The 16,681-nt window shown below is 39.2% G+C and overlaps 1 protein-coding gene across 1 annotated transcript in view; it reads right to left on the bottom strand.

The window, feature by feature from the left end:
* Window positions 1-16,681, bottom strand: part of EFHC2 (EF-hand domain containing 2) — a 209,759-nt gene that overhangs the window by 96,237 nt on the left and 96,841 nt on the right. The window contains 4 exon segments of the mRNA XM_033201359.1: window positions 3,976-4,144; window positions 10,179-10,317; window positions 10,695-10,808; window positions 12,091-12,342. Of these exon segments, the coding sequence (XP_033057250.1) occupies window positions 3,976-4,144; window positions 10,179-10,317; window positions 10,695-10,808; window positions 12,091-12,342 (674 nt within the window).

Below are 16,681 nucleotides of genomic sequence, written 5' to 3'. Positions count from 1 at the left end.
TCTCAGTGGATGGCAACTCCACCCTTCCAGTTGCTCAAGCCCAAATTTTGAGTCATCTTAACTCCTCACTTCTTTCATACTTCATAACCAGTTTGTCAGGGAATCCCACTGGCCCTACCCTCAAAATATTTCCAGGATCCACTATTTAATTTCATCATTTCCACTGCACTCACCCAGATCTGAGCCACCAAAACTTTTCTCTTGGATTACTGCAGTAGCTTCTTACCCGGTCTTAATTTCCACCATTGCCATCTATAGTCTGCTCTCAACATTACACTGGAATGATTCTTTTAAAAAGAAAATCAGCTCAAGTCACTTCTCTGCTCAAATTTTCTAATGGCTCCCTTATCACTCAAAGTCAAAGCGTCTTTAAACAGTCCATAAAGCCCTGTGTACCCAGTTCCCCATACACTCTCATCTCCTCTCCGTGTGCTCTGCCCTTTACTCATCTACTCCATCCATGTCGGCCTCCTGGATGCTCCTTGAATATCCCAAGCACACTTCTTGCTCAGGGTCTTTACACCGACTGTTCCTTTTGCCTGGAGCACATTTCCTCTCTTCAGTAAAGTCCCTCAAGACCACACTATTTAAAATTGCAACCAGGAATGTTCCTCAGCCCCATACTCCCAATCTGCCTTTATTCTTTCCACAGCAACTTAATACCTTCTTTATTTTTTTATGATACTTAACATCTTGTAAATATTTCATAATTTACTTATGTATTAATTGATGGTCCACCTCCCAGAACTAGAATATAAGTTCCACGATGGCAGGCCTTGGTGTCTATTTTGTTCGCTGATGTATCCCAAACACTCAGAACATTGCTTGGCACACAGCAGGGATTCAAGAAATAGTTGTTCACTAAGATAATGAATGGCTCATCCAGGGCTATACACCTACTAAAAACCTCAAATATAGCTACAGCTATAGAATCTTATGGTTGGAAGACACATGAAGGCTTATTTTTATTAATGGGGAAACATTTTTAAAAGAAGGAAAAAAATGACTGGTGGTGAAACCAGATGGACAATATTTGTAACAAGACAGAGATGAAGATTAAACCACGAATTTTTGGATGCTATATGGCTATGACTGGCACAAGTCTGGGATAATAACCCTCCCAGTGAGAAGTCACCTGTCTCTTCTATCCATGATTAAGAACTGGATGAGTGAACATTTATTTTATTTGCTCACTTCTTCATCCATTCCTTCTCTTCTTAGACAAACTATTGATCCCCAAATATATAGCCAGCACTAGCTCTTATGGAAGCAATAAAGCTGGCCCCTGCCCTCAAGGAGCTCTTGGTCTAAAAGGAGCCCACAAATTACATAAACAGTCCTTAACATGCACTGTTATATGTATAGATTCTGTCGAAAGACAGGTAAATTCCAGAAGTCAGATTTCCCTGGGTTCAGTTCCCAGTTCAAGTAAAAATTAGTTGTGTGACCTTGAGGAAGTTGCATGGCCTCTCTGAGCCTCAGTTTTCTCATGTAAAAAATGGGTACAATAACATTATCTACTTTCCAAGGATTTGATGATTAAATTAGATTAAGTATTGTAACATAGCACATAGTAACCACTAATGGCTTATTATGAGTAATCAGCAATAGTAATAACATTATTATTAGAGATATAATCAACAGAGTACTGTGGGCACACAAAGAACAGAGTAACTAATTCAGCCTGGTGCAGCAAGAAAGATATTATCCTGGCTCTTCCTCCTCAGACTAGACAATCTGCCCAGCAGGCTACCACAGTGATATCTACCCAGATAATAAAGAAGATCTTTATATCCATCAAAAGCTCATATGCTTTAATCTGAAACTATTCCCTCCTATGACTCATAGATCAGCGTTAACCTCAGAACAATAGCACCAAGTACATTTTTAATAGCAATATATATATAATCAAAGTGTCATATACAATTTCATGTCTCAATTCACAGTTTATTTGTATTTTAAAAAACTATTTTTTGTGTGCTTTGTGAAATCATCTTCCTTAGGTTCTTACAGTTTTAAAACCTTGGGTTATTCAAACTCATGTATAAGTCTCCAGCTGAATGTGCTAGTTACTATGGAAACACGGTCCCTGTGTGAGAAGAGCTTGAGGAAAGTATATTCCTAGCACAGATTGAGCAGTGGACAGAAAGAACAAAATGAGAGACATTTGTGCCTACACCACCGTCCTTCAGCCATGACAACATGACAAGAACATAGAACACCATCTACAGTCAGTGTTCTGTGGGCAAGTTTTTACCCAGTGTAGACAGAAAGAGGGACTAAATCAACTACTCACAAAGAACGGTTTTCCCCTGGGTTCCAGAAGCAACACCCTGGATAATATTTCATCTTGTTTACTTACAAGAAAAATTCCCTCTCCTTTTACAATAGGGACATTCTTTCTGCCCACCTCCTTCGGGTGGCTGTCCTTAAAAACAGCAGTTAGTCATCAAAAGTCCTACCCTGGAACCTCACCTAAACACTGTTCTCGATCAGGGAGGACAGAGTATAAGCTGGCAACCCTCTTATGTGATAAAAATCAGTGATTCTCAAACACTGGTGTGTCTCAGAATCCCCTGGAAGACTTGAGAAAACTCAGAATGTTGGGCCCCTTCCCCAGAGCTTCTATCTCAGTCGATCTGGGTGGGGGGGAGGCACAATAATTAGCATTTCTAAAAAGTACAGGGACCATTCCTGAGAAGCATCAAATCTAAAACTTAAAAATAGAACCCTAAAGTCTTTCAAAATAAAAGATTATTTCTAGAAAGACGAAGGACATCATGTCATAGCAAAGGCAGACTTTTAGACATTCTATATAATTCTTAATTGATTTTTACCACTTTTACAAATATAACACAACTACTGTTCTCTCTCCTTCAAATGTTCTACAACAACACCTGACCCCAATCAATTTTATGAATTCAGGATGTCTTTTTCTTCTCCTTCTCCTAGACTTACCACGTTCCTTTATCAGTGTTTCTCCCCAGGATCTCCTGATCCATTATTTCCCTCACACAGGACTGCAAGCCTTAGCCCACATCCTATTCAAGCACCTACAATGTTTCCCCACCACTTTTCCCCTGACTTCTTTCTCCAGGGCTTGCTCTCCCTGCAGAAGCAAAAAGTAGCCGAGGGCAGTGTCTACATTCTATCTGCATGATTTACAGGCAGGTTTTTCTCCATGTCTATTAGGAATACTTCTGAAAGTCCATCATTTAAAATTATATTCAGCCAAGTGAGAAATCTATGGTTACTGAACTCAACCAACCTCTCAAGTGAAAACAACAACATTAATCACCAAGTAACATTTTTAAAAACACGTATAAATCCTTGAAATCTCTATAGCGGGGGTTGGCAAACCACAGTCAGTGAGCCAAATCCACCAGGCCACCTGTTTTTATATGACTTTTGAGATAAGAATGGTTTTTACATTTTGAAATAGTTGGCAAAATCAAAATAAGAGTAATATTTTGTGATATGTAAAAATTATATCAAACTTGAATGTCAGTGTCCATAAAAAAAGTCTTATTGGAACACAGTCACACAACCATTTACATTCTGTCTGTGGTTGCTTTCACGCTACAAAAGCAGATCTGAGTGGTTGTGACAGACACCGTATGGCCCACAAAGCCAAAAATATTTCCTATCTGACCCTTTAAGAAAGAGCTTGCTAACTCCTACTCTACATCTTTCCCATCTTCGGGAGACAGACATATAGATAGATAAGGAAAGGCAACATAGATTGGAGATAATATTACTTTAGGGGCCTCCAGATGATACTTATTAAAATAAGCACTCAAGTAAGAACCTGTTAATACGTGCATGTTAATCAACCTCATTAAAAGCCTATAATAATGTCTCCCCGGACTTGCAATTAGATGAGCTGCGTGACATCTGTTTTGTCATGAGAACTATGTTATAAACCCCAAACACATTTGGGAAAGATCAGACTAAAATCATGGTTCCCTCAAGCACCTGTCTTTTTCCATAAACTTCTTGAAGTTCCTCCGATGAGGTGTGGGCTTGAGGCCTATGCAGGTACGGAGAGAATCCTCTTCAGAACCAAAACCGTTGTAAGGTGGAAATTTCCTTTCTATTTTTGGAGGAGGAGAAGGAGGCTTGCATGAAACTGAGGTAAAGTTCTCTAGAACAAAACAAAGGCAAACAAAACATCAATATTTTTTTGCCCTGATTATGGCTGTTTTGAAAGGTTTGTTATGTTTTCAAGATCAACATGGAGATCTTTGTAGACTATTTTAAACTCTTTCAAACAAAACACAGCAAAATCCTGTGAGAGTACGTTTCAATCATGTTTACAAAAACCATGGAACTCAATAATCACCATCGGTTCAAAAGTTAAAAGAAAAAAAAAAGAATCTATGTCAAATAAGTAAACGTTTATATTTTGTCATCACATTCCCATTTCTGAATATTTTTTGTTCTCCTCTGATTTTTCCAATAATATGAAAATTCATACTTGAAACTTTATGCCACTCATTCCATATTTTAACCTGCAATTTAGCTCTCTCCTATCTCAGTCAACACTCACTAATAAAATTCTTTTCCAAACAGGACTTATTCCTCACTATTCACCTTTATCCTTCCCCATCCACCATCTCCTCCTACTGCACCCTCTATTTGAGTACCCTCCATTGCCTCCAAATCAACTCCAGGTCATAGTATTTCCCTATGAAGTTCAAAAACAAACACCAAAATAAAACTTTCCTCTCACCAGCCACAGCCCCAGGTAGCTTTTGTTAAGCCCAAGAAAAGACTACAATTGCACTCAAATGAAATGAAGTGAACAAACAAAACAGAAAGAGAAAAACTTTTAAAATAGCCAACTGCCTACTCTCTCCAAGGGAGTGCTATGCGGTAAATACTGTTGATTTTATTTATATACTTATCATCTGTGAGGAAAGAGAGGTGGAGAGAGAGCTGGTAACATATTTGTAATAGCCTAGGAGCTTTCAGGTACTCATTTGCGAGGTTGTACAATCTCAGAAGCAACCGTGCTCTCCAGAGCAAGGAACATATTGACCTGATCTATCCAAGTCACTGTGTTTGTCCCCAACATAAATGGCAAAAAAGATGCCAGATCTTTCCTAAAACAAAACAAAACAAACTCCCACAGAATCTATTTTCTACTTCTTCTCCAAGCTTCAGTATGACATAGGTGTTTTCAATCATGAATGAAAGGAGTTCTACATAAGCAAATATTTCCTTTTCCACTGTCAAAGTTCTCATAGAGGAAGAGTACAAATTTTAGTGCACACCTCTAGAAGAGAAAATGGAGATCAATTTTTCATCCAAGACAACCTAACTCTTAATATTACGGTGGTTTTTTGTTTTTGTTTTGTTTTTTAACTGATGATCAAAAGGCTAAGAGCTTGAGGCCATTTCTAACTCTTGTTGAAAACATTTTCAGCTTTCATATTTCCTTAGACTTCCTAGCAGCCTTTGTGTGAAATTTCCCCAAACACAATCCCCAAAAGAGTATTGTTACATCCTAACAGAGACTGCTTACAGCAGACATGTTTATAAAGGTGACTCAGTGAAAGGGGGGAGTCAGTCTGCCTGTATAGAAGTGACTTGTGAGCTTCAACTATTATTATTTTTGTGGTGATTAAGAAAAGTCTTGGAAATAAAGAGGAGAGTTCAAATCTTGGAATTGGGCAGAATTGCGGTAGACTCTATCATTGCTAACCATTACATCTAACGTACCACTGTTTGGTCTTTCATTTCAGGAAGAGCATCATAACCATGGCAGGAGAGCTCTATGTGATTACTAAAAAATCTGGGCCTGAGCAGTTTCTTACAACAGGAGACATATACATACAACTCTACGTACCAATCTAAGCAGTCTAACCAAAAGAGGACACATATTGAATTTCAAAGTAATTAGGACTGCATTCTACACTTCCCCCCAGAATTACAGGGCTTATAACACACTGTTGTTTTCTCAACCATATAATTTTTGCAACAGATTTAAGTAACAAAAGAACCAATTTAGAGCTTTCCTCTGCACCCACAGTGCCATCTAGTGTATAAAAGCTGAGAACTTTTCCACTCCATCATGCCTGACTTTTATACCACCACATACATCTTTTTGGAAACTCTGGCTCAAGATCCAACTTTAAATTCCATTTCTCTGGGTAATTTGCATACATTCACAAAGCTCTGAACTCACAGCTGAATGACAAGTTTCCTCACTTTGGTTTTCCATCATCCCAGCATCCCGCATGTTTTAGGTGTTCAAAAATATTCACTGAATAAATGAAAAAGTATACATTTTTGTACAAAGCATCTTCCCCAATGTCTTAAGGTGGCATTCTGCTAGATCCTGAGACAGATATGTCTTTTAATTATCTGATTTCTCTAATTCCAGTGACTTGTCAAAACATATATATATATATATATATATATCTCGAATGCCCATCCATGGTTGACGAGATTCCAACAAATTGGCAAAGAGATGATACATATTACAAAGAAGTCTTAATGCTTCTTCGTGGTGATTTCTATTCACCATCTCAGTGGGAAAGACTACTGGGAAAAGCCTTCAATTACCTCATAGTTCATCGCTTATGTTCTAGTAGCCTAGAGATGAATACAGGTTTTGGGAGGCTGGAAGCTTAAATAATTTGGGCGAAGCTCTTCTAGACGAAGAATGTCAAATTACTAAGACAAAATTAGGCCAGGGCCTTGGATTGGGACCCCTGGAAAGGAAGACCTCTAAAGATTATTATTCATTAGCTTCAAGGTAAATCCACTTGTACTTGTATTCAATACCCACGTCAAATGATTTCAATGAAACCTAAATTCGTGATTCACATCATGTTAGAGCTACAAAATCTTTAAGAATCCTCCCATCTCAACCATCTTCATTTTATATGGAAAGCAGAAGAAACAAAATTGTTAGGTCCATCAGGACCATGTAATGAGACCAGAAGCCAATTCTATCCTATTGATGCAATTTTAAGTGTCCAGTTCACTCAAATAATTATTAAACACTCATCTTAAATGTTCTGCTGTTCCTAAAAATTCAGAGATGGCCAGAAATGACTCCACAAAATTAAGGGTCTTTAAGATTTTTGTTCAATCTAAGTATAGCCTAATAAGTGTTCAAAAGCAGTGAGAATGAACAGTCTTGTTACTAGTTTCATTGTCCTAGCCACTAAGAAAAAATAAGGAAGTCCACCGATAGACAAATAACAACCTAAAGCAGAAATTCCTACGTATGAACAGTTTACATTTGATCCCTGTCCTTTTAGTGAAAGAAACACCTGCTGGAACCCCTAGAGCCTTTTTCAACCTTCATGCTATAGGAAAGATCAACAGACCTCCATCTGCCGGTCGGTGTTCATTCACATAAAATAATGAGGGAGTGACATGCTACAGCCCGGCAGGCAAGCCAGGGCCAGCAGGATGGCCAAACTGCCTGATGGAGGGCGTCACACTGCACTATTAAAGAGAAGAAATCTATGGAATCGCCTTCTCCTTAGAATCCTTAAAAGTATGAAGGAATCATCTTAAGAGATTGAGTTTTACACAGGAGCTCAAATGTCTCTTGGAATTCTAGCAAGCCCTCCACTTCTACATAAATAGAAAGGTTATCCATGTACCTTTCTTGGGACTGTGGCCAACTCCTTGTCTTTGTCTGCCATTTTTTCTCACCCAAAAATATGCTGGGGTGTCATCACACAGGAGAAGGTACTAAAGCACCAAGGCTGCATTCTGCATTAGAAGTCTCCCCCGACTTCCTGCTAGAGAGGCCCCTAGCTGTGTTGCTGGTACTTGTCAGATCCTTCCCGCATCCTGCACAGTGGAGACACCCAGGTTTTCTACTGAACGCAATTATTGACAAGGGAGGAAATGTGACCACGATTATTGACAGAACCACAATGATTGATGGGACTTTGTTCTGGTTTGGGTTTTAAGGATACCAAAACGTAACACATGTAATTTGGTCAGTTTAAAAAATTGCTGGGACCGGATGAACTATAAATAAAATTAAAATGGCAGAAATAACTGTATCTAAGTAACATTAAGGATATTAATTTAACCTTACCAAAAAATCAGGAAAAACAAATGTAAAGATTATCAGAGAATACTGATTCATTCTCCCCTCCACCTCATCATAGATATAATTTCTAGTCTTTACTTACATTAAGTACACTGTTGTAACTCAAGAATGTTGTGTAATAATAGTGTCTGTTAAATGGGATATTTTAACATATGTTATGAGAAATATAAAAAGTCAGTGTGACTATGAAATGCATCATAATTTTGCATTTGCATAATTTTCTGTTTAAATGCATAATGCTCATGTTATATTAGCTTTAAAGGCACAGAGTACTTTTTTTTTTACATAATACAATTAGTCCACAGAGTGAACAAAAGAAGTGAACAGAAAGAAATTAAGCACAAGGACTCGACTGAAATGGACCATAGGACATTTGAAGCTGATACATTTACCCAGGATGGCTCGATTTGGAGCACAACAGGGAATTCACACTGCCTCCAAAAATTTTCTAGAGAAGCCGTTAAGACCCTAACAACATACTAAGTCTCACCACTAGGACATTCATTTTCCAAATGCAATTTTCATATTCTCACCAAGCTGACAGACAAATATCAACCAAAAGTTGGACTTTATGTTTAAGGAATCATACAATGCTTTGGAACATTTACCACATCCTTTGTATTAAGGTAATCATCAGGTGTAAGTTATGGCTTTTGGTGACTCATCTTGATATATACATTTAAATTTTCATTCTATACTAAAGACTTATGGATTCCAAACAGGCATCTACATTTATTAAAGGCCAAATTCTTTTCCCATAGTCTAAGGGCCACCAGCAGCTTCTCCATAGCAGCTGCCACCTACACATTCCTGGCTGCTTCTTGTTCACAGTCCCCAAGGCAAATATGCCCAACTGTGTCCACTGAAGGGGACTAATTTTAGAAAATAAAATAAAAAGAGGTCACCAATTTGGCCCCAGTAGGGCCCATACATTTTGACTAATCTGGCATGCAGATGCAGTGCAACAAATTCCCCTAATGAACCTAAGAGTAAAACTGAAAGCCTTTTTCACTCTAACCCCTTTGTGTGCCTGATGTGCCTTCTCTCACACTATAAAGACTCCCAGAAGGCCAGGAATACTACACAATGCAGACAACAAGACACATAGCATGGCTTCATCTCATTCTAGAGACAAAGCACTTTGTCTTTTAAGAAGCTGCGGTTGCACTTGGCTTCCATCTCACCCCTTGGGGAAGTGTGTTCATATGAATACTCCAAGGTTCAGAGAGAAGTACAGGACTAAGTACCCCCTATCCCAACTCTAGTCCCAAACTGGGAGGTCAGCAAGTCCCATCAATTTCTAGCAGCAGCAGGTACCTGGAGACTCAGGTAGAGGGGAGTTTAACAAATGAGGGTTTATATTTTAGGTTACACGTCACATCCTCCACCAGCTTCCAAGACACTCGTAACATGGTGTCACACGCTGCAGGTCTCAGTTCCCCTTCCAGCCTAGAAACCTCTTATGCAATTCTGTATCTCCTAAGTCTACTACAATGACCTACACATAGAAGGTGCTCAATCAATAGCTCATTTTCATTCTGAACTGAACTAACCTTATTGGAATGGAGTTAATGTCTGAGAAGAGAGAAGCTTAAAACCTGGCTGAGCCTCACCAGGAAAGGTAGAGCAAAACTAGCAGAAGAGAATTCCCTCGATAACTCAATTAGGTATACCCATTGTGGTAAGAAGAATTAAGTGAAAAGAAAAGCATTCAGATTTCCATTTTGATTGCTCAGCCAAAACATTTACCCCATATTGGAGTAGGGCAGAGGACTATAAAGGAAAATGGAAGTCCCTGGCATCAGGCAGACAAGTTCAAATCTTGGCTCACTCTTTGCTCACTGCATAACCTTGGACAAATGAGCCCCCTTTAAGCCTCGGTTTTTTTCACCTCTAAAACGGGGATCATGAGCCTACCCATAGAGAATTGTTAGGAATATATATGTAAGACAACGAACGGCCGGAAGATAGCAAATGCACAATAAGTGGTAGCTATTATGAGCCTAACATTTGAAACTCCAAAGTAAAATCTTAACTGGGGAACAAAGAGTTTAATTTTAAAAATATTTTAATTGACATATGTATCACTTACCAATTCCATATTTAGACTTATAATAAGACTTCGTAAATTCATCACAGTCATAAAGGAGCACTTTTCTTCCCCACACATTGATGGTGACTCCGAGGGACAGGTCACTATCTTTGTAAAACTCTTGGTCTACTTCTCCTAGCTAATAAAGACAAATTGGCACCATGGACCCTCCAAAGAACCAGGAACCCCTTCCCAGAGAAAAAAGGAAATTAAAATAAAACTTTAATCTTTAATAACTAAATTTTAAAAATCAAATAAAAAAGCAACCAGTTGATGTTAATATTCTAAAGTATTATTTTAGTACTGTAGTATTATACTTACAAACTGCAATGCAATGCATATATTTATATAGACATTTCAGCATGCTTATTACTAATAAACAGCAGTACAATGCATATTTATGTAATCATCGATTTCATTCACAATCTCACAAGAGAAGAGTATGTAACTCGCCCCACTATTCAGGTTCCAAAGAAGTCACACTAGAAACAGGTAATAAAATGTGAGGTTTCTTCCCTTATATCTATCCATCAGGAAGCCATCCGCTTGGTTCTTTATGAAGTCACCATACAAATTGAGAACCACTCGATCTGTTATCTGGCCTGGTTGATAGACTCTAGGTGGGCAATTCTGGAAGACAAAATCAAAACAAGGTGTGGTAGGATTTAATCCATTCCCTTTCTTACTATAACTCCAGGGCTGGCATACAGGTGGCACTCAATGAATATTTGCTGAATGAATGAATAAAATGAATTAACTGATGTTGGCACACTGTAAATGCCAGGTATGTCATTATTATTTTATATTTAGCCTATTTTTCAAAGTCATTCTAAAAACAGGTTTTTCTGGCACCTCCTGGTTGCCTGCTATGCGTATCCAGGGCTCACTCTGGGACAAACTGTGCCTCCCCTGCCTGCAAGCACACGCAGTAGGGCTTCTGGCAGTGGGGTCAGAGAATCTGGAGAAACCTCCCGTGAGGACTGAATGGCCAGCAGTTATTTGCCTCGGAAATTAGTGTTATGGTAACCTTTTCATGTGCACTAAGAAGATACTTTATCCAAATAAGAAAGAAAATATAACAGAGCTTTTGAAAAAGCCTTTATGTTTTTAAGTGTCCTTATAGGTGTTTACAGGTCCTTCGATGGTGTTTTTTGTTTTTTTTTTTTTGTTTTTTTTACTATGTTACCACATTTTAAAGACGGGGAAATAAGCTCAAAGAGGTTATGTGATTTGCCCAAGGTAGCACAACTATTAAGGGGCAGACTCACAACCCTAATCCAGGTCTGGGAAGTTTCTGCTGCACCCAAATTACATGAGCTCTCAAATGGCCATAAATATTTATAGAAATCAATCTGACAACTCTTTTTAATATCAAATAAAATGCAAAAGTCTCACTGCCACTAGCTAGTGGCTAGTTGGTGACCAGCTGCTACACTCAGAAAAGGCACTTTGGTTTGTAAACTTGCATGTGTATGTTTGTGAGTGCATGTGTACATGCACATGTAGGTGCACGTGTATAGTGTGTGTTTGTATTCACAACCAGACCAAACCATGGGCTCTCCTCAGTAGTCTGCAGTGCCCCGTCCAAAGCCACAAGCAATTCTTTTACTAAGGAGTCATTTAGTTTCATAAAACTAGATATGAACTCAATGATGAATAGGTGCTTTCTCTTACATTTGACTTTTTTCCTTTACTTGCCTTAACTTCAATGTTCCAACTCTAATTGATCATATTCTCTGTATTACTTTCACAGATATATATTAATAGAGAGCACAAAATGAAAGTTTTCCAAATACCTGCACCAGTGCATGGTTATTATCATCACATAGTCATAACACACAACATTGCAAACAGTGACTCTAGTCTCTTGACTCACAAGCAAATTCAAAAAGTGGTTATGTCCACTGCTCACCTTGGGCAGCTTACTCCTCCGGAGGAACATTTTTATAGCATCTCGGCCTGAGTTGTACGGAAGCAATTCTTTGATTTCAATAGTATCATCACACAAGAAGTAATGCAGGATGAGTTCTCTACGGTCTCCAAACATCGAGACTGAGTCATCCCATAGGCAGAAGAAACACAAAATCTTGCCATGATACTGGAGGAACTGTTTCAGGGTGTCGAGGGATTCGTAGGGACGTAAGGGCTCTACGTGTTCTAGAATCTGCAAATGGAGAAAATGTCAGTAACAGTTGCAGGGTTTGCATAATCACTTCTAAGATACACACAATCAAGTGACAAATATATAAAGATATATTTTTGGCCAGGTACGGTGGCTCATGCCTGTAATCCCAGCATTTTGGGAGGCCAAAGCGGGAAGATTGCTTGAGTTCAGGAGTTCAAGACCAGCCTGGGCAACATGGCAAAAACACAACTCTTAAAAAAAAAACATTAGCCAGGTATGGTGTCACACGCCTGTAATCCCAACTACTCGGGAGGCTGAGATGGGAGAATTGCTTGACCTCAGGAGGTCAAGGTTGCAGTGAGCTATGTTTACACCACTGCGCTCCAGCCTAGGCGACAGGGCGACAGAACATGACCCTGTCTCAAAAAAAAAGAAAACAAAAAAGATCTATTTTTCTATAGACTATTCTGTGATTTTGTTTTTTAATTTCAACTATGACATAGATACATATGCATCTATAACCAGTTTTAACCTTAAGAATAGAGACAAACAAGTATGAGGAAGTTTTTCATATTAAACATTAATACACTCAATTATACTTCTAGCCAGGCGGGGTGACTCCCACCTGTAATCTCAGCACCTTGGGAGGCCAAGGTAGGTAAGGTAGGTGGATCATTTGAGGCCAGGAGTTTGACACCAGCCTGGTCGTCCCTACTAAAAATACAAAAACGTTTAGCCAGGTGTGGTGGCAGGCGCCAGTAATCCCAGCTACTCAGGAGGCTGAGGCAGGAGAATTCCTTGAACCTGGGAGGCAGAGGTTGCAGTGAGCCGAGATTGTGCCACTGCACTCACTCCAGCCTGGGCAACAGAGCAATACTCTGTATCAAAAAAAAAAAAAAAAAAAAAAAAAATTAAAAAAAGAAAAAAACTATACTTCTTTAATATTTTTTAAAACTGACTTTTCTAAAAGATTTAAAATTCTTATTTAAGAACAGACAAAACCAATCTATGGTGACAGAAATCAGAATAGTAATTGCCTCCAGGTAGGGAATTTGACCAGAAAGGGGGAGAAAGGAATTTTCTGAAGTGGTAAAAATATTCTACATCTCGATTTTTTTTTTTTTTTTTTTTTGAGACGGAGTCTCGCTCTGTCGCCCAGGCTGGAGTGCAGTGGCCGGATCTCAGCTCACTGCAAGCTCCGCCTCCGGGTTTACGCCATTCTCTCGCCTCAGCCTCCCGAGTAGCTGGGACTACAGGCCCCGCCATCTCGCCCGGCTAATTTTTTTGTATATTTTAGTAGAGACGGGGTTTCACACCGTGTTAGCCAGGATGGTCTCGATCTCCTGACCTCGTGATCCCCCGTCTCGGCCTCCCAAAGTGCTGGGATTACAGGCTTGAGCCACCGCGCCCGGCTACATCTCGATTTTGTGTTGGTTACTCACTGCACACATTTTTTTTTTTTTTTTTTTTTAACAGCTGGGCCTCTGAGGGTGACATCACAGGTTCCATGATGCCCTCTGAGCTGCAAAACCAGCAAGGTTTTATTAGGGATTTCAAAAGGGGAAAGGGGTACAATAGGGATTGGGTCACAGGATCACAGCTTCAAAGGCAATAAAATATCACAAGACAAATGGCAGAGCAAGATCACAAGGCCAGGTCTTTTCACAACTAGGGAAGCTCCACCCCGGTCCGGCCTTGTTACTGAGCCTCGCTTCACCCCTTTATCGCACAGGAATCATCCCAACCATACTGTTCCCTCTGGAACTGGAGCCTATCTGGCCTTGCTTTGGCGTTCTGTTCATTTTTCCGTGCAAAGAGATATAGATTTTTGTTTTCTTTTCTTTTTTTTTTTTTTTTTTTTTTTTACCATTTTAGTCGTTTTCTTTTTTTTTTTTTTATTTTTTTATTTTTTTATTTTTTTATTTTTTTTATTATACTTTAAGTTCTAGGGTACATGTGCATAACGTTTATATCATGTATAACTCCCCAATGCAATCCCTCCCTCCTCCCCCCTCCCCATGATAGGCCCCAGTGTGTGATGTTCCCCTTCCCGAGTCCAAGTGATCTCATTGTTCAGTTCCCACCTATGAGTGAGAACATGCGGTGTTTGGTTTTCTCTTCTTGTGATAGTTTGCTAAGAATGATGGTTTCCAGCTGCATCCATGTCCCTACAAAGGACGCAAACTCATCCTTTTTGATGGCTGCATAGTATTCCATGGTGTATATGTGCCACATTTTCTTAATCCAGTCTGTCACAGATGGACATTTGGGTTGATTCCAAGTCTTTGCTATTGTGAATAGTGCCGCAATAAACATACGTGTGCATGTGTCTTTGTAGTAGAGTAATTTATAATCCTTTGGGTATATACCCAGTAGTGGGATGGCTGGGTCATATGGTACATCTAGTTCTAGATCCTTGAGGAATCGCCATACTGTTTTCCATAATGGTTGAACTAGTTTACAATCCCACCAACAGTGTAAAAGTGTTCCTATTTCTCCACATCCTCTCCAACATCTATTGTTTCCTGACTTCTTAATGATTGCCATTCTAACTGGTGTGAGATGGTATCTCATTGTGGTTTTGATTTGCATTTCTCTGATGGCGAGTGATGAGCATTTTTCATGTGTCTGTTGGCTGTATGGATGTCTTCTTTTGAGAAATGTCTGTTCATATCCTTTCCCCACTTTTTGATGGGGTTGTTTGTTTTTTCTTGTATATTTGTTTGAGTTCTTTGTAGATTCTGGATATTAGCCCTTTGTCAGATGAGTAGGTTGCAAAAATTTTCTCCCATTCTGTAGGTTGCCTGTTCACTCTGATGGTAGTTTCTTTTGCTGTGCAAAAGCTCTTTAGTTTAATGAGATCCCATTTGTCAATTTTGCTTTTGCTGCCGTTGCTTTTGGTGTTTTAGACATGAAGTCCTTGCCCATGCCTATGTCCTGAATGGTACTACCTAGATTTTCTTCTAGGGTTTTTATGGTATTAGGTCTAACATTTAAGTCTCTAATCCATCTTGAATTAATTTTCGTATAAGGGGTAAGGAAAGGATCCAGTTTCAGCTTTCTACTTGTGGCTAGCCAATTTTCCCAGCACCATTTATTAATAGGGAATCCTTTCCCCATTTCTTGTTTTTGTCAGGTTTGTCAAAGATCAGATGGCTGTAGATGTGTGGTATTATTTCTGAGGACTCTGTTCTGTTCCACTGGTCTATTTCTCTGTTGTGGTACCAGTACCATGCTGTTTTGGTTACTGTAGCCTTGTAGTATAGTTTGAAGTCAGGTAGCGTGACGCCTCCAGCTTTGTCCTTTTGACTTAGGATTGTCTTGGCAATGCGGGCTTTTTTTTGGTTCCATATGAACTTTAAAGCAGTTTTTTCCAATTCTGTGAAGAAACTCATTGGTAGCTTGATGGGGATGGCATTGAATCTATAAATCACCTTGGGCAGTATGGCCATTTTCACGATATTGATTCTTCCTATCCATGAGCATGGTATGTTCTTCCATTTGTTTGTGTCCTCTTTGATTTCACTGAGCAGTGGTTTGTAGTTCTCCTTGAAGAGGTCCTTTACATCCCTTGTAAGCTGGATTCCTAGGTATTTTATTCTCTTTGAAGCAATTGTGAATGGAAGTTCATTCCTGATTTGGCTCTCTGCTTGTCTGTTACTGGTGTATAAGAATGCTTGTGATTTTTGCACATTAATTTTGTATCCTGAGACTTTGCTGAAGTTGCTTATCAGCTTAAGGAGATTTTGGCTGAGACATGGGTTTTTCTAAATATACAATCATGTCATCTGCAAACAGGGACAATTTGACTTCTTCTTTTCCTAACTGGATACCCTTGATTTCTTTCTCTTGCCTGATTGCCCTAGCCAGAACTTCCAACACTATGTTGAATAGGAGTGGTGAGAGAGGGCATCCCTGTCTTGTGCCAGTTTTCAAAGGGAATTTTTCCAGTTTTTGCCCATTCAGTATGATATTAGCTGTGGGTTTGTCATAAATAGCTCTTATTATTTTGAGGTACGTTCCATCAATACCGAATTTATTGAGCGTTTTTAGCATAAAGGGCTGTTGAATTTTGTCAAAAGCCTTTTCTGCATCTATTGAGATAATCATGTGGTTCTTGTCTTTGGTTCTGTTTATATGCTGGATTACGTTTATTGATTTGCGAATGTTGAACCAGCCTTGCATCCCAGGGATGAAGCCCACTTGATCATGGTGGATAAGCTTTTTGATGTGCTGCTGATCCGGTTTGCCAGTATTTTATTGAGAATTTTTGCATCGATGTTCATCAGGATATTGGTCTAAAATTCTCTTTTTTTGTTGTGTCTCTGCCAGGCTTTGGTATCAGGATGATGTTGGCCTCATAAAATGAGTTAGGGAG

The sequence above is a fragment of the Trachypithecus francoisi genome, unplaced genomic scaffold (genome assembly GCF_009764315.1).
Source record: "Trachypithecus francoisi isolate TF-2019V2 unplaced genomic scaffold, Tfra_2.0 Lachesis_group6, whole genome shotgun sequence".
Classification (NCBI taxonomy): domain Eukaryota; kingdom Metazoa; phylum Chordata; class Mammalia; order Primates; family Cercopithecidae; genus Trachypithecus; species Trachypithecus francoisi.
This window is presented reverse-complemented; position numbering and strand designations above follow the sequence as displayed.